The sequence below is a fragment of the Megalobrama amblycephala genome, linkage group LG14 (genome assembly GCF_018812025.1).
Source record: "Megalobrama amblycephala isolate DHTTF-2021 linkage group LG14, ASM1881202v1, whole genome shotgun sequence".
In the NCBI taxonomy this organism is placed as follows: Eukaryota; Metazoa; Chordata; class Actinopteri; order Cypriniformes; family Xenocyprididae; genus Megalobrama; species Megalobrama amblycephala.
In genome coordinates, this window is record NC_063057.1 from 42,377,498 (window position 1) to 42,400,638 (window position 23,141).

The 23,141-nt window shown below is 38.4% G+C and overlaps 1 protein-coding gene and 1 long non-coding RNA gene across 2 annotated transcripts in view; both read right to left on the reverse strand.

Annotated features, from left to right (window-relative positions):
- Window positions 1-23,141, reverse strand: part of si:ch73-60h1.1 (calcium/calmodulin-dependent protein kinase type IV) — a 63,815-nt gene that overhangs the window by 22,630 nt on the left and 18,044 nt on the right. The window contains 3 exon segments of the mRNA XM_048155849.1: window positions 6,279-6,354; window positions 6,557-6,631; window positions 6,756-6,846. Coding sequence (XP_048011806.1) covers window positions 6,279-6,354; window positions 6,557-6,631; window positions 6,756-6,846 — 242 coding nt within the window.
- Window positions 13,784-15,094, reverse strand: LOC125245359. The gene is made up of 3 exons (XR_007179500.1): window positions 14,770-15,094; window positions 14,310-14,586; window positions 13,784-14,192 (listed from the first exon to the last, which is right to left on the reverse strand). It is a non-coding gene; the product is annotated as an uncharacterized LOC125245359 (long non-coding RNA).

Consider the following 23,141-nt stretch of genomic DNA (forward strand, 5'->3'; position numbering starts at 1 on the left):
TGTTGCATTGAGCCTCACAGAATGCTAACTGATGAACTGAATAAAAACAGTGAAAATTAAAGACTGCAGTGTTTTATATAAAGTAGACTAGTGTGTTACTGCTGATCTGAAAGTGTATTCATATGATGCAAGTGTGTGTCATTTTGTCATCAGAGTTACATTTTGACAAAGGAATGTTAAGTTTTGATAGCAGAGTTTCAATTTGACAGAGATGTGAATGGTATATTTCCCAGTGTTGTGTCATGTTTACTTGTGTGTAGAGTTTTGGCACAATGAGCGAAGTTTTGCAAAATGTGTTCAAGCAACGGGCAAAAACTGTAAAAAAAAACATACTGACCCCATGGTATAAATACCTCTGTTCCCTTTCGAGGGAACTTCTACAGGGATGTGCCCTCGCAGAACACGGTGTCTGAGGCACGTGTACAAACACGCCATACAATGGCCGACACAGTGCGATGAAGTTGGATGCATTCATTGTGATGGTTTTACGAGTTAAGAGAGTCAAGCTGCTGATCCCCACAGCGCTAACTCTGCATTTGCTGAGGCAGCGCGCAGGCTATGATCATGGGAATCTCAGAAGGAGCTGGTGGAGTAGCTTGTTGGAGTTCCCCTCACCTCTCCTGCCGGCTCCATCATCATTGTACCAGAAGCAGAAGCCAGCTCAGGAAAGCAAGCTCACGGAAAGCAAGGACTCATTGCTCATCAATGATTCTGATATAATAGATGTTGTGTCAGTACAAATGGATGTATTTAATAGATCTGTTTCCTGCTCAACGCTGCAAACCGCTGATTATGATGAAATGGTGAAACTTATGACTAGTGCCACAGCCAGACTGAATTTAAACTGGTCTGGCTCAAAGCGTGAGACTGTGGAAGGTCATTTAGATGAATGGTATCTTAGATGAATGGTGATCCTTACCTTTATCCCAGACCTGCACACTGAGGTGTCAGGTGTGTGGAGAGCTATACTCTGCCCGTCTGGTCCATTCGGCTTTGAGTTACTCGAATGTAGAGGGGCTGAGCGAGCAGGGTTATGGGTGGATTCCTCGGGAGGAAAGTAATTTAGCAAATTACCTTTGCTAAATTCATCCTCATACTCATCAAGACTCCCGTTATCTCCTGAGGAGGTCTCTGAACTGCATATGGCCATAGATCTGGCTCTCCATGTTATGGTGGCAACAGAGAGACATCTCTGGCTTAATTTGTCAGGGATCAAGGAGTCAGATAAAGCTATCCTCCTTGATGCCCCTCTGGGCTGTTTAGCACTGCTGTTGAGATGGTGGTCGACAGGTTTAGAGAGGCGAGAACGCAGTTGTCTGCCTTTCGGGAAGTATATCCTTTGCCGGGTTCAATCAGGCCCTTCCTAAGAACAGAAGACGAGTGTGGCTGCCCGCCCAGCTTTTCTCTACGAGAAGTGGGGGGCAAAGTCAGCACAATAGGAAAAAGCCATACACAGATCGGGGAGCTATGGGTGTGGCGAAGAAAGAGGAGAATGTTTGAGCAAGACGGAGACCCAAGCTCTTGCCCCCTTTTTCCATTCCCTTCAGCTCCTCTTTATAAATCGTCTGTGCCCTTTCCAGGAACAAGTTACTGGAGATAAGAGCAAAAAGGCGAGTGTGGCTAAAGCTAGCTCTCCTTCTGAGGAACTGGGGGCAAAGTGAAGTTTTCAAGGGGATTTTATTCTGTAGACTGAGCAGGTCACTCAAGAACATTCCAGGACCGATCCCTCCACCAAGCTTGGTAGATTTGGGATACTTTGAGATAATTGGGATCATTGTCCAGCTGGAAAGTCCAATGATCCAGTGACGCTTTAGTTTACACACTGAAGGCTTTATAATTTTTGCCAAAATGTCCTGATACTTTGGTCTCATCATTCCATAAAACATTCTTCCAGAACTAATCAAATGCTTTTTTAGCATATTCAAGTCACCCTGTTCTCTTGGTCAAGAGTGGCGTTCGTCGAGGTGTTTGGGCATGACGTCAATATTCTTATAGTCTTTAGTGTACTTCTTATAATCTGCATTGAAATGTTTTATCCTCCTCTCATCAGGTCCTCTCAACAGGTCATCTTGCAAGTCTTGAGGGTTTTGAGGCTCAGCTATGCTAAAAAAAAATCTTATTCCCCTTGATAAAATTGTGAGTTTTCTTCCATGCTAGAGGGTTTGCTATGGTACCATGCATTTTAAACTTACAAACAATGCTGCCAACTGTGTTTCTAGGAACTTTTAGTGTCTTGGAAATATCTTGTAGCCATAGCCTTCTTCTCTTAGGTTTTGTGAGAGAGCTTTTGTCTTGCCCATATCTGCTACTCAATTTCAGCACATGCATGAGCTAAATTTATGTGTCTCTAACTAAAGTGCTGTTATATAGTTCCCAAAGGCTTAACTGATTTTTAACACAATTTTGTACTCTACCATACTAGTAAGTGATTTAAAAACAGCAATATTGAATAGGGGTTGAATAATTATGACATAGCTGTATTATGAAAAAATCCTATAATTCAAAAATATGACATTATACATTACCACTTTTAATATGCCACTAAGGTGTTATTTTACAATAATAAAAAAAAAAAAATCATATGATTAAGCACTTGTGTTTAAATTTTTCCATATACTACTTGCAAGTCAGATAAAAGAGTCTGCACAATGAATAAACATTAAAGGGGTGATGAACTGAGAAATCAAATTTTCCTTGAGCTTTTGACATATAAGAGGTCATCATACTATAAGAATATCCTTTAAGTTTCAGAGCTGAAAACTTTCTTGTTAGTCCAATAAAAGCTTTAATTGACACCAGACCCAGAAAATGACAGGATTTACAAAGTGGGGATCTATGATGTCAAAGGGCAGCAAGCACCGCCTCTGCAGAAGAAGATCAATGCCTACTTTATTCCTGCCTGTTTAGCCCCTCCCACCGATTTGTGCATGACATGCAATAGGCGGATCTTTTGTGACGTCATTGTTTATGTTTGTCGCGTTGCATCATGGGAGTCGTGTGGCAAGAAACGCCGCTAGATACCTGTAATTTGATTGTTTTGCACGTTTGGAGGAGGATTTAGAGAAGAGGATGGTTCACTCTTGCTGTGTGGTCGATTGTACGGCTCGTTGGGGGCCTGATAAAAAGTTTTTTCGAATTCCCTCCGAAAAGGATAGCGAAAAACGAAAGAAATGGTTGCGTGCAATTAGGCGATTGAACCTGGACGCTCTGAAGAAAGCCTGGATTCCTGCAGCTTCTGATCGAGTTTGTGAGGCACATTTTGTTCATGGTAAGTCTTAGTGACTATGTATTTATAGAAGATTAAATAAAAAATAAATAAAACTGAGTCAAATCAACCGAGTCATATGTTTTCGCGTTCTTACCCGGCTTTGCAGTCGCAGTGAGCAGTGATTATTTCGCCGTTCTCTTTGGCGATCGCCCACGGGAGATGCGAATCACGCTGTGACTCTGCTTGGCCAGGTCTAACCTCTGCTTTTAGCACGATCACTGCTTTCTGTTTGGCAGAAAAGATCGGCCCAACTTTGCGAGAAACAAAATAATCATAGGCCTCCAGACTTTTGAAAGCCTTTAATCTTTCATGAGTGAAGGGTCCAGGGGTTTCTATTAAATAAGAATAAATGTCTCCCCAGCAGATTGGTGGCCAAGACACGGGCGAGTCGGACCAACGTTTTTTGTCATCCCAGATCTCATATGGGCTTTGAATAACTTCAATTTTGTCACCAATACAGATTTTGAGCTTCTCTCCAAACCTCCTCCGGTCTTCAGATGTTAAAGTGCTTATATATTGTGGATTTCGCCCGCTAACTCTCTTGAAAGTGCTCGTCGCGTCTTTACAGCCCGCCATACTGTTTGTTTTGTTGCCACACAACCGCGCATGCGTACAAAGATGTCAACAAAGATCCTCAGTAGCCTAAGCAAAGAGCTTAGAACCCAAGAGGCAACACTTTGATACTTTTTGGGTAACAACCACTAGATGGCGTTCCGGTAGCGCGGCCGCCATTATGGGGTGAAAATACTAACTGGACCATAGAATCCTTCACATTTTCACAATTTTACTGCCAAATCAGAAGCGCAATAGCACAGTTTTTTAAATTAAGTCATCAGTAAATTGTATGGCTCCTACACTGTAAAAAAAAATCCTAATTTTATGGAAAATAACTGTGATTTTTTACGGTCATTTTCTTTTCTTTTAAATTATACTCAAAACTCTTTTATGTGTTATGACATTAATGAAAAATTACAGTAATTCACATATTTTTTACAGAAAATTTACTGTATTTTTTATACAGTATTTTTTCTGTTTTCTTAAATTACAAACAAATGTAAAATTAAAAAAATTATCAGTAATTAAACAGTAACAAAACAGTTAAATGGTAAAACGGTCAAATGAATGGCAGCCCAAAAACCCTGTAGAATTAAAGTAAAATATCCTAATTTAAATAAACCGAAAAACGCTGTTATTTTACAGGTATTTCCTGAATTATTACAATCAAATACCTTCACTTTAAAAAGTGTAAAAAAAAAAAAAAGTCAATCAACAAAGATTTTTTGTGACTTTAGTAGCTTGTTTTGTGACGTAGTGAGTTGATCTGAGTTTCTTGTTGTTTTTGTTTGTTTTTTGTTGAGATTCATACACTGATTCTTGGTGTCTGTGTGAGCCTGCATGACCTTGACAGAAAAAAAAAAATAGTTTATAGTATTAGAGCACTGCAGAAGTTTTGGTATTTTAAATTACAACTGATATTAAACAATTTAGAGACCAGAACCTGCTATCAATGAGTCAGACACTTTATGATGACTATCATCAATTAAAAAGTGACCAACATCATCTGATCTGAGATTTTTTTTTCTTTTTTGCTATAACAAACGTGTATCAGAAACACACAGTTAAAGCAGTCAGAGAAATACTAATGTTAAAGTGTCAAGGGTCAAGAGCTCAATTAAAGCAAGCACTGACCACCAGAACGGTGACTTCAAACTTTATTATTTTATTCAATAAAACAGCAACATCTAAACCTCTGTTAATTCTCAATAAGAACTTTAATATGAAATAAAGTCTGGATTGCAATAAGTGAAGATGCTGAGATCTTGAGAGATCTGTTAGTGTTTCATGTTCTGTTGGGATTTAGAGTGTTTCTATTGTGTGTTTTATGGGTCACCATTGTGCTGGAGAGTAGAGCCTGTGCTTCAGTCCAGGATGAGTCAGAAAACACCAATGTTATGCTGCATGTTGCTTTATTTCAGAGGCAGTAACATATAGTTACAGTCATTCATGTGTGTTCTTTCTGGTCAAATACAAGAGATTTAACAGACATTAGACAACACTGCAAAATCAAGTTGTTTATTGTCCAACATTCCCAATTTTTCTGATGCATGTTCTTAATTTAATTTCATATGTTGTTATTAATTCAGTGTTTATAATGCTAACACTTGAACTTGAAGATTTTTAACCCAAACTGACTAGAGAGCAAAGGTTTTGTGAAAAAAGTGGAAGACTTAAACACAAAGTGTGTAAAATAAACTGTAAAAAGGATTTGATGATCACTAGTGATAGTATTTCATTCTGTGTTGTCATCATTCAGGTTGGATTTCAGCTTTAATGTACGTTTTTTGTTTTTTTTGTTTTTTAAACGAAGCAGCTGATAGAAACTATTGGACTGCCAACTCGCTTTCACCACAAAATGGCGGAAACGTAGGGCTGCTGCTGGGCGCCGATGTTTCAGTGGAACTTTCTATTAAGTGTTGCTTCTTGATAATGTATATTCTTTGGCCTAAGTAACATAGGCCTACGTGGTGCTAAACCAGATCGAGCTACCAAGCAAACATGCCGTTGAGGATTAGAAAATATTGTGCAGGACCTGGACTCGACAGTAATGCAACAACATGTCAGTAACTGTGTTAATTCTAATGCCTGATCTGATATTAATGATTCATGTACAGTCAGTTGATCTTTGTCTGTCACTTTTCACGATTAGTTAACCTTGAGAGCTTTAATAGTAAAAACGCACTAAAAGAGAGAGTAATAATTGGCCATTTCATATGCAAAGATGTCAGCCAATCACAGCAGTGGGTGTTTACACTGAAGTCTCACAGCAGACACGCCCCTTAAAACGGAGCGTTCAAACCAGATGCTAAAATTAGGGTAGGAAAAATGCCTTTTATTTATAAATTATGACAATTTTGGATGTAAAAAGCATACTAACATTGTAAGTGCACCCCAAGAAACATTATAAAACCAACACAGTTCATGACCCCTTTAGTGTAAATGTAATACTCACAAAATATAAAGGATGACTCCCACGGACCACATGTCAACCTCAGGACCATAAGCGTTTCCTCTGAGGATCTCAGGAGCTGAGTGGATGTGAGAATAGAGGCAAATGATTGCAAATTAATTGGCTTATAAAACTTTATAAATCATTCACTGGAATTTGCTTGCTTGTGGACACCTAAATGATTTATTTTAGAGGTACCTGTTTATCTAAAAATAAGGAAATAAGTAATGGGGTGGTTAAATCATAATACAAATAATGTGTTATCTTAAATTCTGACTCACCGCAGTAGCCGGGGGTCCCACATACTGTCTTCATCGTCACTTGCTCATCAATTATTTTAGAAAGGCCAAAGTCCGCTGTGGACATTACAGAAAAGATGGAATCAATAAAAACCTGAAGAGTGAAGAACTCACTGTTCAGTCTCATTTTTCCCACATCAAAGATATAATGGATTAAATGTATGAGTATACAGTTCGTTACCAATCTTAAGAGGTGCGTCTATTGACAAGTCAGCATAGAGGAGATTTTCTGGTTTGAGGTCTCTGTGAACAACTCCATTCTCATGTAAGTACTGCAACAGAGATAGAACAAAGGTAGCAGATCAGTTTTGTGTACATACAATGATCATTTAAGTGATTCACTCTCTGTGTTTTTTGTACATAGGTGACAAATGTAATGTATGGGGGAGACAAATGTCATTATGAGATAATGAGAGAAGAGGGAAATCACCTTTACCATTGTTCACAAACGTATATAAGCCGACACTTGAACAATAAACTTTGAAGAAGCTTGAACAATGAACTATGTTTGTGTTCATTTCTTCCTGTGGCTGAGAATATTTGAGGGCGCTGACAGATAAAGAAAATAATCTAACAGTGGGTGAGTAAATGATAACAGAATTTTCATTTTTTTTGTGTGTGTGCTATGCCTTTAAGACAGATTCATTGGTGAATTTCAATGGAATCTGCAGCAATTTGCTAAATCATAGAAGGAGCATCATGGATTAACTGGATAAACAGTAAAATGACTGGCGATATGATTGAGGCAACATGGAAAATTTCAGAGAGTAATCAGAATGTCTACTAAGCCCCCACCACCCCTCATTTAGCTACTCTAATAGGTGATTTGTTATGTTTATTTCATTAGAACTTATTATGCAGCTCTAGGAGCATGTTTGTGTGTCTTATTGTGTGTGACTGTAGATTACATCCTTGGTTCTCTGAAGTCCTGATGGAGTGTAGGTGGGAAAGATGAGTTCACTGAGGCAGTCTGGTGCAGTTCTCTGTTAAAACAGCTGTCATGAAGGCAGAGACAGACTCTGTATTCAGTGTCTCCTCACTTCACAGTGGTAGTTCACAGAAAAAAAGAAAAGAAAATTCTGTCGTCATTTACTCATGTCGTTCCAAACCTGCATGACTTTCTTTCTTCTGTGTAATATAAAAGGATTTTTTTTTTTTAAATAATTTCCTGGTTTTTCTTTTCTATGCAGTCACAATAAATGGTGGCTGAGGCTTTCAAGCTTTAAAAAGGAGGAAATAGCTTGAGGGTTCTGTCTTCTGAAGTCATATGTTGGTCATGAGTAACAGACCAAAATTTAAGTTGTCATTCACTGATAAGTTTCCCTCCATTGAGCTGTTGAAGTCGCAATGTATTGAAAGTAGCAACAGATCTTTTTTTTTTTTTTTTTTGTATTGTGACGTACATTTGAGTGAAACATATCATTGAAAAAAAAATGTAGTTGGTTCTACACTGAACAAAATTATAAACGCAACACTTTTGTTTTTGCCCCCTATTTTTTATGAGCTGAACTCAAAGATCTAAGTCTTTTTCTATGTACACAAAAGACCAATTTCTCTCAAATATAGTTTTTATTCACAAATCTTTCTAAATCTTTGTTAGTGAGCACTTCTCCTTTGCCGAGATAATTCATCCACCTCACAGGTGTGGCATATCAAGATGCTGATTAGACAGCATGCTTATTGCATAGGTGTGCCTTAGGCTGGCCACAATAAAAGGCCACTCTAAAATGTGCAGTTTTATCTCACAGCACAATGCCACAGATGTCGCAAGTTTTGAGGGAGCGTGCAATTGGCATGCTGACAGCAGGAATGTCCACCAGAGCTGTTGCCCATGAATTGAATGTTCATTTTCTCTACCATAAGCTGTCTCCGAAGGCGTTTCAGAGAATTTGTACATCCAGAATTTGTACATCTGTACATCCAACCGGCCTTACAACCGCAGACCACGTGTAACCACACCAGCCCAGGACCTCCACATTCAGCATCTTCACCTCAAAGATCATCTGAGACCAGCCACCCGGACAGCTGCTTCACAGTGGCGTATATCGGACGGGGCATGTAGGGCTATTAAATTCTTATTATTATTATTATGCTACTTTTATTATTAAAATAATATTGTAATTAATTTGCCCCGCAATATCATAGCGCATCACCGCATAACCGATGCGCTGTGAGTGAGGATAATAAAAGATTAGTTGGATACTCCTCATTTAAAAAAACAACTTGTTTAACAGGAAATATTTTCGTATAATTTTATATATTTTTTTTTCCTCACTATGGACCACAAGAGAAATATCAAGAAAATAAATTAATCGTCTCTAAGAGAATATGCGCCGTTAATGCAGCGACAGATGCCAAAAGCTCAGTCAGTTTTTACTTTCAGTTTCTGTAGCAGCCACGGCTCTGTATGGGCAGGTGGGGCAGAGCCTCACCAAAATATTCATCCTATAGGCCTGCCCCTATGCACACTGAATTAGTAATAAATTATTAATGTGTTCAGCATTCTGCAACAAATATTTTTCAGATATTCTAGACTATTTTAAGTCGTAAAGTGAGCAGGATATATTAAAATGAAGAGCATGGATTCGACAGGCATGTATTCATAATACTATGCGGGGCAGCCGGTCTCAGAGCCCTTCCCAACTCTACAGCGCCACACAACTTTCCTATGTAAATCTGTGGTGTAAAATGGAACTGCAGCACCCTCTCATGGAGCCATTGTGGCAGATTTCTGGCTGCCCCACTTATTTCCACGTTAAACAACACCTCACGTACACCTCGCTCCAGATCAAGACGATATAATTCTGCTTCAGATGTGTCTGCTTCAGGTCAGTAACTGTTTGGCATGTCTTGTTCTTCCTATGTGGAGTAGCGTATCAAATTAATGAGAGTATAAACCCTTTAATTTAAACGTGCTCATGTTAATAGCTTTTATAGTAGTTCTGTTGTTTATGTTTGTTCTGAAAATAGACGAGACTTTTTTCATCACTCGAATTCCTACATAACTATTCTAAAACAAAATTCGGAAGCAATAAATACAGTTCTAAGATTCTGTGTGTTGTGTGTCTAAAGTCTGTCAATCACCATTAGAGCGCCACCCTCAGGCTGAATAACGCAAGGACATTCGAATTCTGCCAAAAGTGTGTCTGTGTTCAACGATTAGAATATAAAGCTTACAAAATGGCTATCATAAACTAGCACTTAGACCCAGAATCTGGCCTACCTATATTTATGGCCAGAAGCCACTACTGTTCTCTAGTGAGACTTCACCCGCATAAGTCTCTCACGCAAAGTTTGCATATTGTTTGTGTGATATCAACTGGCTCGGCTTCATGGTTTAAAATGGAAATATATTCAATATTGCGACGTGACATTTTTCTTTAAAATGATGGACACTGATTCAGATATTGTCCACGTATATCATTTCCCGTGATAATAAAATTAAGTGAATTATTAAATAAATAAGTAAAAAAAGAAAAAGCAAACAAACTTGTTTGCTTAAAACGTCTGCGAATAATTTGCTGATGCAGGTACAAAAAGACATTTACCTGCAAAAAAAAATAAAAAAATAAAATAAAAATAAAATAAATTTCTTGACCCCCCTAACTCGAGAGTCAAATGTTATGGACAGCGAACACAGGTGCATTTTATTGATGGCGTTTTGAATCCCACCGTGACGAGATCTTGAGGCCCATTGTTATGCCATTCATCCATGACCATCACCTCATGTTGCAGCATGATAATGCACGGCCCCATGTTGCAAGGATCTGTACACAATTCCTGGAAGCTGAAAACATCCCAGTTCTTGCATGGCTAGCATACTCACCGGACATGTCACCCATTGAGCATGTTTGAGATGCTCTGGATTGGCGTATATGACAGCGTGTTCCAGTTCCTGCCAATATCCAGCAACTTCGCACAGCCATTGAAGAGGAGTGGACCAACATTCCACAGGCCACAATCAACAACCTGATCAACTCTTTGCGAAGGAGATGTGTTGCACTGCGCGACAGGTGGTCACACCAGATACTGACTGGTTTTTGGACCCCCTATCTCTGCATCGACGTTACTTTCCCGCCGGAATGCGCTCCCTCAGTGGGACTGAGTGGCAAAAGAACCTGCGGCATGACTGGCTTTAATAGGGGAAACTGCGTAAACGCGAGTAAAACAAACAATTACTCTAAAGGTTTGGCTCTAAAGTGTTTCTTACAACTTGTCAAATAAACCTAATCCATCGATGTGTTTCCTGACATTTATATGTGCCTGATTTCGACGCCGGGGAAATACATAAAGCATTCTGCCTGTGAATATTTTTTGTAACTACAATATAGGTAGGTTTAAATCCGAGTAATCACTTTTATCAATGTTATATATATATATATATATATATATATATATATATATATAGTAATATTGTCCAGTCCTAAAACTTGTATAGTTTTTGTCAATGTTTATTTAAAAACACTCAATTATGTAGAATATAAGATGGTAAATATATGATTGATAATTTGTCAACATAATATATAACAATACAATATATACGGTATGATTTTACCTCAAAGTCCAACATTTTAACACAAAATAATAACTGCAAATCCATGTTTCTCTGCCTGGAGTCCAATTGTTTCTGTTGCAACAATCCATTTGCTTATTTCTTCTGTAGCTTTCGGCAGTCATATATAGGCTACCTCAGATTTTGTGTCAAAGCTATTTGTACAGTCAATCGCAAAGCTCATTCCCATTTTGGATGTGTTTTTCGCTGCATTCACACTAAAAACCAATGCTGCCGCTCAGTCTTTTGCCACTCAGTGGTCGTAACCACAGTCGTAACGGTCGACGGCGACGTCACGTGCATACCCTCTATACAGTAAAACTGCACATTTTAGAGTGGCCTTTTATTATGGCCAGCTTAAGGCACACATGTGCAATAATCATGCTGTCTAATCAGCATCTTGATATGCCACACCTGTGAGGTGGATGGATTATCTCGGCAAAGGAGAAGTGCTCACTAACACAGATTTAAACAGATTTGTGAACAATATTTGAGAGAAATAGGCCTTTTCTGTACATAGAAAAAGCCTTAAGGCCTGTACACACTGGGACGAATATCGCACACGTTTATCGCCAGCGTTTTTTGAGACGTTTTTTGTGTTCATACCCAAACGATTTTCACTGGCGATGCGCAGAGTAAACGTGCAAATTCATACTGTCAGTATGTGGCGCTTGTGCTTAACGGTAGTGCAAATAAACATATTTATGATATTAATAAAGTTAAATAAGATAAAAATGCAGATATTAAATGGCATATATATGACATATGAGAGATAGTAGTCAGAAATGCTAGTGCAAATAAACATATTTATGAAATAGACATTCTCCACTATATTTCTTGAATGTAAAAGAAAAAAAAAACAAACAGTAAAAATACAGAAATAATACACATCTATAGGTGTGGCCAAGAAGTGGCAGAGCACTTTGCGTGCGTCTCAATCAGCTCCCTAGTTCAGTAGTCAGGGCACTGATCAGGGAGTCTGCCACATTCATTTACACGGTATACTGATACGACCTAGGAAGCTAGGGAGTTGTTTGAGATGCAGGGATAGTTTGTAGGGGTCTTCCTCGTCTACTTACTTTCTCTTCGTCGTCTTGGTATCAATGTGTAACTTCAGCAGCTCCAGGCACGTGAACAAAAGAGCCACTCTCATTGGTCAGTCAGTTTTTAACGCGGCGAGTCAAACCAAAAAAACAAACCAGAGGCGTTTTTTACAGTTTTTTTTCAATTGTTTACACGCAATTTTGAAAACCGGGTTCTTTTTTTCAAAATATAATCACAAAATTACCCAAACACCACACTCAATGTGCATAATTCCTAGCTTGTTTGCAAAATGACACACTTCAGTCAAAACATATACACATTTGTGAAAATGCTATTAGTTCTCATTTAACCAACACAGTCCTCAATGATCAGACACTATTGTAGCCAGTTTTACTGCTTTCACTGCTGTGATAAATAAAACACATTTGTAAAAAAAAAAAAAAAAAAACTAATTTTAGGAATAGCATGTGCTAGATTTTTGGCCAGACATTGTTATGTAAGGGATAATTTAGATGAAAAAAAAAAAAAAAAAAAATAGTGACAAACCCACAACATTCTTCATGATTAGTTTGAGATATAGGGAGAATGTACACAAATAGGCCTACTATAAACTTACCAGGCACTGCACAACACTGATGCTGCAGACTGAATATTTCAAGTATTTATTTCAATACTTACAGTATTTCTTACCATAATCAGTTACAGTAATCAACCAATAATGAAATCAATGAAACAAATAAAATCTGTAGACAAATAAAAATTACTGCATGAAGTACATACACTTTGACTCTGAAGAAAAACTACTGTAAAACTATTCATCATCTCTCTGTCTGGCTGGATCAGGCCATAAGATTTCATCCACATCACAGGCTGTGTCTTCATTGGCAAGGCACCGTTGGAAGAATCGCCTCATGTGACGAATCCACCCCTGCACAGAAGCTGCTTCGATATGATGCCAGCAGCCATATCACCCTGTAGCCCAAGACCGGTGCCCACTGAAGCTAAGCAGGGCTGGCCTGAATGAGGGGCCTCCTGGGAAACGGTCTGCTGGAAGAGGTGTTGGTAGCCAGCAGGGGGTTCACCCTGGTCTGTGTGGGTCCTATGCCCCAGTATAGTGACGGGACACTTCTGTAACAAGCACCGGCCTTCGGTTAAACCGAGGTCCTGACTCTCTGTGGTCATTAAAAATCCCATGGCACTTCTCGTAAAGAGTAGGGGTGTAACCCCGGTGTCCTGGCCAAATTCCCTCCATGGGCCCTTACCAATCACGGCCTCCTAATAATCCCCATCCATTGAATTGGCTCTTTCATTCTCTCTCCTCTCCACCTACAGCTGGGTGTGGTGAGCGCACTGGCGCCGTTGTATGGGCTGCCGTTGCATCATCCAAGGTGCTGCACACTGGTGGTGGAAGAGAGACCCCTTATGATTGTAAAGCGCTTTGGGTGTAAATTATGAAAGCGCTATATAAATGCCTCATTCATTCATTCATTCATTCATTCATTCATGATTACAGGCCTGCTCATGGCCTGAATGAGGGGCAAACGGTCATAGATTGGTATACCTTCCACCGCCATGCTGAAAAAAACCAGATTCAGGAAGGGGAGTATGGGGAAGGTATAAGACTTCAAATTCAGGGTGCCATGGAACCAATTCTGGACCAGAGCAGCCCGATGGAATGAGACATTGTCCCAAACGACAATGTACCGCATCTGGTCCACTTGGTTTAATGCTGTGACAATCTTGTGCAATCTGTCAAGAAATGCAAGTATTAGATTTGCATTATAGGGTCCCAGAATTGCATGGTGGTGGAGGACCCCATTTTGTGTAATAGCAGTGCTAAGGGTGATGTTACCCCCTCGCTGCTCTGGCACATTGGTGATTGCCCTGTGTCCAATTACGTTTCTCCATTGCCCTGTGTCCAATTACGTTTCTCCCTCTTCTTGTTTTCGCAAGGTTAAATCCAGCCTCATCCACATATATAAATTCATGTTGAATTTCTGCAGCATCCATTTGCAAGACTCTCTGAAACACAGTAAAAGACAATAGGATGCTATTCAATATCTATTGCACAGTATTTTTTTGTGCCAGAACATTGAGCAGTGCACAATACCACACCATAGTAAGATGAACAATACATACCTCCACATACTCATTGCGCAGATGTTTCACTCTCTCTGAATTTCTGTCAAATGGTACCTGATACGGTTGCTTCATGTATATTTGATTTTTCTTGAGGATTTGACCTAATGTTGACAGAGAGACTCATTGGATGTTATTGAAAATATGGTCATCATTGATGATATTGGCTTGTATTTCTCGCAGCCTGATACAATTATTGGTCAAAACCATGTTCACAATGGCGGCCTCGTTGTGTACGAGTGAACATAGGGCCACTTCCACCTTGGTGTCCTCAATCCTCAGTTTCAAAAAAAAAAATAAAAAAAAATATATATATATATATATATATATATATATATATATATATATATATATATATATATACACACACACATGCAGCCTACTGTCAAATGTCACAGTAAACAATATTGATGATAAGTACAGCAAGCTTCAGTTTCAATGTACTGTGTGGTTAGCTTACCTGTTTTCTCGATGAAATGCCCGAATTACTGACACAACAGTATTTCTGCTGAGATTTGGTTGAACTATTTGTCCAGCTTCCATCAGTGTCAGTCCATGGTTGATAACATGGTCAATAAGTGTTGCATGGATTTCTTGAGTCAAATTTGGTCCTCATCTTCTTTGTTCAGGTTCTATCAACTCTTCAAGTCCTTCTCTACCTCTTCCTCTATCTAGGCCTCTACCTCCTTCTCCTCTTCCTATACCTAGGCCTCTTCCTCTATCTCCTTCTCTCTTCCTCTATCTCCTTCTTCTCTTCATCTACCTAGGCCTCTTCCTCTATCTCCTTCTCCTCTTCCTCTACCTAGGCCTCTTCCTCTATCTCCTTCTCCTCTTCCTCTACCTCTACCTGGGCCTCCTCCTCTACCTCCTTCTCCTCTTCCTCTACCTCCTTCATCTCCTCTTTGAGCTCCCCCTCTCATTCTCATTCTCATTCTCATTCTCACTCTTCTTCTTCTTCTTCTTCTTCTTCTTCTTCTTCTTCTTCTTCTAGCTCCTTCCATTTTTGTTGAAGACAGGTGAACTCACCTGCTGCCTTTTATAGCACACCTGAGTGCTGCGTTTTCAAATTAGCACATGTGTGCTTCCACACCTGGTGGATGTGATTATCCAATTCGTTCATTAGTGTGGTCATTGGCAATCCGGGGCTTTGTAATGACAAGGAAGTAACCTCACAGTCCTTATCTGTGTCTAAGGTGTGAAAATGTGTGTAGAGTTTTACAAATCACTGTGTGTAATGTTTTGCGAAAAGGGTTAAGCAGACATTGTGTGTAATGTTGTGCAAATCTGTGGAGGTGTTTTGCTCATTGGAGTAGAATTTTGCAAATTGTGTGGAAATTTTTATTTTAGTGTGTAAACAATCATAAAAAACTGTAAAAAATGACGCTTTTATGCCTCGCGTTTTTCACGTCGGTGTGCACACTCACATTGGCGCCCTTTGTTTAGTCAGGAGACGTTAAACGTTGGCGATAATCGCGCACAATATTCGTCCCGGTTTATACAGGCCTTTGGATCTTTGAGTTCAGCTCATGAAAAATGGGAGCAAAAAAAAAGTGTTGCGTTTATAATTTTGTTCAGTGTATTTATCGAGTGTTAATTGGATGGAGGCAGATCTAAATGCGAGTTTGTAATCGATTGTAAGAAATGTGTCGAGAAAAGAAAAGATTTTAGATTGAGTAGATATTTTAATGAAAAGATATGAGGTCAAAAATAATTTTAAAATGGAATGCATGGATGAATTGTTCAAAATAAGATCAATAACATGCATTTAGAAAATGTGATTTTTCATTTCATGCTGACTTTAATGGCAGAATAATTGAATCAGTGAGTTGAAAAATTCAGCTTGTAGAATGTCATTCAAGTTTGAAGTGACATGACAAAATTATGACAGAATTTTCTTTTTTGGACAAACTATTCCTTTAACAAATCATCCCTGGGTTCCAGTTTTCAGCACTGCAAATTGCACACTGTCTCTTCCTGAACCTCTCAAACCTTCTGTCATCCCTGAAGAGATTTTTCTAACACTCTGTTAAGATCATGGGGTCGTTCCCCATCATCTGTGTATGGGCGTTTGTGATCTGGGTCTGCTAAGTGCGAGGATGACTCATTCAGTGTCAGGTCGTGTTAATTAATTTTGTGTTCATAGGCACAAGACAGATGTTGTTCCTTTAACATAATTCCAAAAATATAAAAGTGCATCACGACAGGGTGAGAAGACAATGATTTCCTTGTAAATGTGAGCCCAGCAGAACGTGATGAAATACATAAAGTGTTTGTCAGATGACAAAGTGGTTAAATGAAGGTGACAGAAGTCACTCTTCTGTTTTAGCACATGACTAGTGTGAAAACCAGAGGTGAGTCAGTCCTACTACACACTCTGTGCTTTGTTGAAATACAGTTCTGGAGTTTTTTGACATTGTAAACATTTAATTACAAATACTCTGTAGGATGGTTTGATGGTGCTTTTTTTTTTTTTTTTTTTTGCCTTTTAGTATGAATATGTTAGCATTAAAGGGGACCTATTATGCAAAATTCACTTTTATAAGGTGTTTTAACACAGATGGGTGTCCACAGTGTGTGTAAACAACCAGCCTATAATGGTAAAGATCCACCCAATACTTTTTTATAATCCCCATTTATCATTTTCAATCTCTCAGAACATGCTGTTTTATATTTCCCCCTACTCCTACGTAAGGGTAGACAAACCCCGCCCATGACTGGTGGCGATCTGCCCTGTTAGCATAGATACCTCCCTGAGTGAGAATCACAGAGTCTGCCATTTCTGTTTACTTGCTGTATCAGCTAGAGATATACAATGTCTGTTCCAAAACAAACAAACAAAAAAAACATTACAAATGTTCTGTTGTTGGATGTACCAACGAACATACAAGGTTTCATAGACTCCAGCCATCTGAGTCATTGTGGACACCGTGGTTGAAGTTATTACTCCAGGATGGATCATAGGTTAGTACAAACTAGGGCTGCAACAAACGATTATTTTGATAATCGATTAATCTGTCGATTATTAGAACGATTAATCGACTAATCATCGATTATTGCACTGGTTAATCAGTAAGCTTTGTTCGATTATTCTACTTCAGCAATTAGTTAAAATATTGAGTTATACTGTACTTTAACTAGTAAATAAAACAAGGAAATCACTTCAGCTTTTAAAAGTGTATTTTTAATAATTTTCAAGCCAACTGAATAGACCAATATCCTTCAGGTTAAAAAAATATAATATTATTATTTGGGTTTTTTTTTAAAAATGAAACAACAACATACATACACACACATATTATATATCATATTATATATATATACATACATACACACACAAACACACACAAACTATCGAGTTTATGGTCATTGAATGGCTTTTGTTGTTTGCCTGAGGTAGATGTTACATTTTGTGTGATATATTTGTTTGCAAGTTTTATTGACTTCATTTCAGTAAGTTCAGTAAGTACTTTTTGATGTTCATTCATGTTTATTTCGCGCTGTAATAGAGAGGAATAGGTTCACATGCCGCTTAATATCATAACATTATTTATGAACCGAGATGAATTTTGTTTACGATGATTCATTTGTGTTCTGGTCTGTTTTCGTGTTTTTATGAAAGTTTGGTTCATTTTGTATACTGCATGGTATCACGATACTACTTGGTATCGTGATACAGCGTAAGACATTTTTATGGTATCGTGACAACCCTAATATATACATACATACACACACAAACACACACAAACTATCGAGTTTATCTGCCACAAGTTTACGCGCTGTAATAGAGAGGAATAGGTTCACAACGTTAAACAGCGTCACCACCACAAGTATTGTTTGAATCCCGTAGTAATATTGACTGAATTTAAAAGCTTAGACTTAGTTTTATATCAAAAGTAACCTGATCTGTCGGTGCGTTTTCTGTGTCCTCTTTGCTCTGCGATGCATCTTTCACTGTGTGAGAACATGAACGTGTGGCGTGAGAACAGTGAGTTTGAATGAGAGTTGGTGGCCCTGCATGACAGTATTCTGTAGTTATGCTAAATGTTATGTTTGTTATGTTTATGCTATGTTAATCTCCCACATTTCACGGGTTCGACTTCGTTTGCACTATGCTCTCCAAAGCGCTGACTTCTTTTATTGGATTGGATCCGGGAGGGCTGCATTACAGTATTGCGCTACAGCGCCCCACTGGTTACACCGCGTTATTGCAGGCCCTTCAAATAGGTCGTATGAGATCAAGAGACTATTCGACAACAAAAATATTTGTCGACAATTTTTTATTGTCGACGTTGTCGATAATGTCGACTAATCGTTTCAGCCCTAGTACAAACCTATGGTAAAAAACTGTTTAAGGGAAAGTGCGCACTTTATTATAGTCCATCGGAGTTGTTTTACAGCTATAAAGTTTACCAGTTTATTAAGTACCCCCAAAAAGACACAAGGTCTGTATATATTTGTTTACTGTTAGTTGTAATGAGTGTTTTTGTGTAATTCGCTGTGTATGTTGATGAGAATACAAGGGAGAGAGAGTTTATAGATAAAAGACTTTAATGTGCACTTCTTGTACTGATTTATTCAGCTCTAATGGTGATTTTCTGGAGTGAAAACATATGCTTCATGTTTTGTGTGATGTACAATAAACTTCATAAAGTTTATTCAGTAAAGTTTTGGCTATTATTCAAACAGGGTCTGATACAACAGGCTTGTACTACAGTTTTTTTTTTAATTCGCTTTGGTACTATTTTCACAAGTAAGGTGTACATTTTCAAAACTCTTAGTACAAAACTCCAAACTGATCACACATCTAACACAGCTAGTCATTCTTTCAAAACCTGATCTCATGCTTTCGTTCTAGTTTTACATATTTTCATTCTACATAATCACTGTTTCAAAACACAAGATCGTTGTAATATGTAATGAGAACATTTGGTTTAATCACCAAAACACAACAGTATGTTCTTCTTTTAGTTTAGTACTTTTAACAATCAGTTCATTCAAAAGCAAACAGTGCAAGATACATGTTTCAAATCAACCTTGCTGCTGAAATAGTTACACAGGCTACAGACGCCACATTAGAAAATACACTTACATTACCTAAATTACATAATTGACATAAAATCCATAATGTTTGTAATAGTATCTATTCAGTGTTATCAAAAGGTGTGATGAAATATGACACAGTCATGAGGTTTTATGTAGAACATTGCAAATAGCCTGTAGAATCAATATCTATAGAAATCTACCCTAGTGAAAAACAAATATACTAAAATCTATTTGAAATGCATTTATTTTATGCTAAGTGTACTACAATTGCATTTACATTTGCATGTACTTAATATAAATACCCTGCAATTGTACTTTTAGTAAACTAAATTGGTATACTTAGGGTGTTTTCACACCTATGGATCGCTTGTTTTGTTCCGAAACAGGGACTAAATTTGTTACAATGTTGCATTTTCTTCTTGGTTCGGTTCGCTTTCACATGGCAACATTTCAAAGCGTACCAAAATGCGTTTAGGCAAGTCACATGCGAGTAAAACTGTCCTCTTATTGGTCAGAGTTTTCTTTGCGTCATCCATCAAAATAATGATTGACAAGTTCGCTCCATGAGATTATTGTGGCTTTATTTGTAACTGTCGAGACACACGCAAACACTTTATAAATGTAGCCGTCTTTCCAGCTGTTAAATTATATACTACATTCATATTAATACTGCGGCAAATTCAAACGCGCGCTCTTTGTCTCTCTCGGTCTGTCTCTGGTTTCCCAGCGCTGTGTAGTAAGCGACCTGTTGTCAGCGTGTCGAGAGAGACTATATACATTTTATAATGAAGCAGAGCAGGAAAAAGGCTTTGTCGGGACAGCATTCTCACACGGAGAAGTGCAATTACACAACAGAGGCGCTCGTTGGTTTACATCTGTGGTAAATAATGTGCTCACTCACAGAATCAGACACTACCGCTTTTTATATCACATTTTCCGTTATGAATTATGATGTCATTTGGTTCGTTGGTCCGTTAACTGGGTCGGATTGCTTTCACATCTCAAGCGAACCGCTCCAGAGTCGTTGAAAGCGTACCGAGACCACCTCTTCAAGCAGGTCTCGGTACGCTTGTTTGGTCCGCTTTTAGTGCGCACTCGAGTGCGATTGCTGCTTTCACACCTGCCCAAACGAACCGCACCAAAGGAGAAAACGAACTCTGGTACGATTCAACCGAACTAAATGAGGCAGGTGTGAAAGCACCCTTAAAGTCTGCTAAACTGGAACAAGTATTTTTTGTGTTGAGGTCCAACTAAAGATATACTTATGTACATTTGATTATGCTAAAGTAGAACTATTGCAAGTATACTTTAGTACATGTATATATATCTTGCGTTCAAATTATACAGTGATCATACTATCCTTACTAATAGTGATATTAAACACATTTTAGGCTTAATATTAAGAAATATGCATTGTGCAATAAAGAAGAACTGCAAATAAAGTAAATACATTCTTTCTGACATGACTTGAAAACACTGTAACTGCTGAAGCTAAACCTTGACCCCCATTGGCCTGCCCCAACGTACTAGTTGAACCACAATGATTGATATGTTTTGAACACGCCATAAAGCCAATGCCATCACACTCACCAACAATCGGTTTTGCTGTACTTTTGCTAAACAACTAAACTCGCTGGAGTGCACACAATTGGGAATCTGTGTTGCAGATTTTGGCACATTTGTCAGAAGGACACTTTAGGGTCTAGAAAGTCATTGTAACTAAAGACACAAGTCTCACCATGTATTTCAAATCTGAGAAAGATCAAATTATTTTTAGATGATGCTATATAATTTTTTAGATGAGAATTTATTTTTGTGCAAACAAGGGCAGAATTTTCAAACACAACTTTTGCCTTACAGCTCAGATGTAACCATGAGAAATTTACAAATAAAATGATTTCATTTGTTACATTTTTAAGTACTTCAGTAATTTATTTCAATGAACAGTATTTGAGTTCTACTTGTTTAGTATAAAAAATAGTATTGGCCTAGATAAAAGCTTACAGGAAATGTGTTTTGAGTTGCAAAAAATAATCATAAGTAAGTTTAATTATGATATTTACCTTTTTTAATAATTTGCTCACACTTTGAATATCAGGTAGGCTATTGTTTAATTTAATTGCACTTTTCACAATTTTGCATGGTTGCAAAGCAAATATACATATAGAAGGTAGTTATAATAGTAAATATTTGTAAATATGACAAATAAAGAAAACAACATATAGTCAGTTTGAAATGGTGAAATAAATTCACATACCTGATCAGAAGTGTAGTGAACAGCACATTCCAGGGCCCAGTTTATGGCCGGGCCCCTCTCTGTCCGTAACAGCGGACAAAGGTTTGCTACATTTTGATTGGATCTTGGTGGACTTAACACAAACAAACTATCCAACGCCATCAGATAAAGATGTAAGGACAACATCCAGACACCTCATTAGAGGGCAAGAAGAAGACCTCTTGTACCAAGCCTGGGAAGGACATGACTTCTCATTGGTCCACATGGAGTTTCTGCCCTTCACCCATCTAGAGACTAGGTTGGCCAGAGACTGCTATAAAAATTCCTCAGGACCTTAGCAGCAATGGGTGAAACAAAGAGAGATCACAAAGATCCATCCAAATCCATTCAAAACTATGTTTGAAAACCTTAGAACTGATACAAACTACACATCCATTTCATACTTATTCACAGAAATAAGTATTCTCAAGTGACAGCTATTTGTAGTGCAACATCTGACACAAATTCAGCTGTTAATGTACAATTGAATGACAGTTCAATCTTTTTCCATCATGTTTAGTCTCTATTTGTTTAGAATATTGCCAAAGGTATTCTGGTGGTGGTTTGGAAAGTGAGAAATGCATTGGTAAACTTTAAAGACACTGTAAAGACTTCCAACTTTGTGCTTTATACAAATGAGTTCCACAGGGGAAAGAAGGGTGGGCCACACTTTGTGTGTCCTGTCTGATGCCAGCAGCCAATCACAGCACTCGAATGGAGAAGCGCCAAATTGCAATCTCCTCCTCATCGGAAAGGGATAAATGTACCCTTTCAACAGACACTCCTTGTTCTGAGTCTGCCCGTCAAAGGGGAAAGACACAACAGATACTCCGTTCTGAGTCTGTCCTGCACGGGGACAGACATTAACAGACACAAGACTGTTCTGAGCCTCTGGTCCATCCAGAGAGACAACAACAGATCCCATGATCTGAGTCTACAGCTTGTGAGACAGCAACAGAGACGACCACGTTCTAAGCCTCCAGCTTGTGAGGAAAGAGACATCAACAAACACTACGTCCAGAGTTTCCGTCCAGCGAGACAGTAACGACATCTGCAACAGGGTTAAGCTAAAGGAGAGCAAACCTTCAATCCAAGGTACCTTCGTCTGCGTGTTCCAGATTGTTAAGGCTCTTGTTGAAGGCTCTAAGGATTCTGGCTCCTCTCTCCACTGCATTGTCACCCAGCACAACTAGTGGAGGACGTCACCGTCATCTGGACTCAACCAAGTGGAAAGTAAATATCACTTAACCAAACCTCTTTCCAGAGACCTTGGCATTGTTGTATATTATCAGTATATAATTTCCTAATTCCCATTAGATGTAATATACTGTAGCTGATGTTAGTTAATAACAAATAATCTTTCATTTATTTGTTTGTTGCATAATAAAGTTTTCCACCTTATTATTTTCAGAGAAACAGTTTATCTTTCCCTAAGATAACGTAACTTTTCCATAGCCACACCCAACTTAATCACTTGTATTCTAAGTATCTTATGCACTTTATTTCTTTATCAT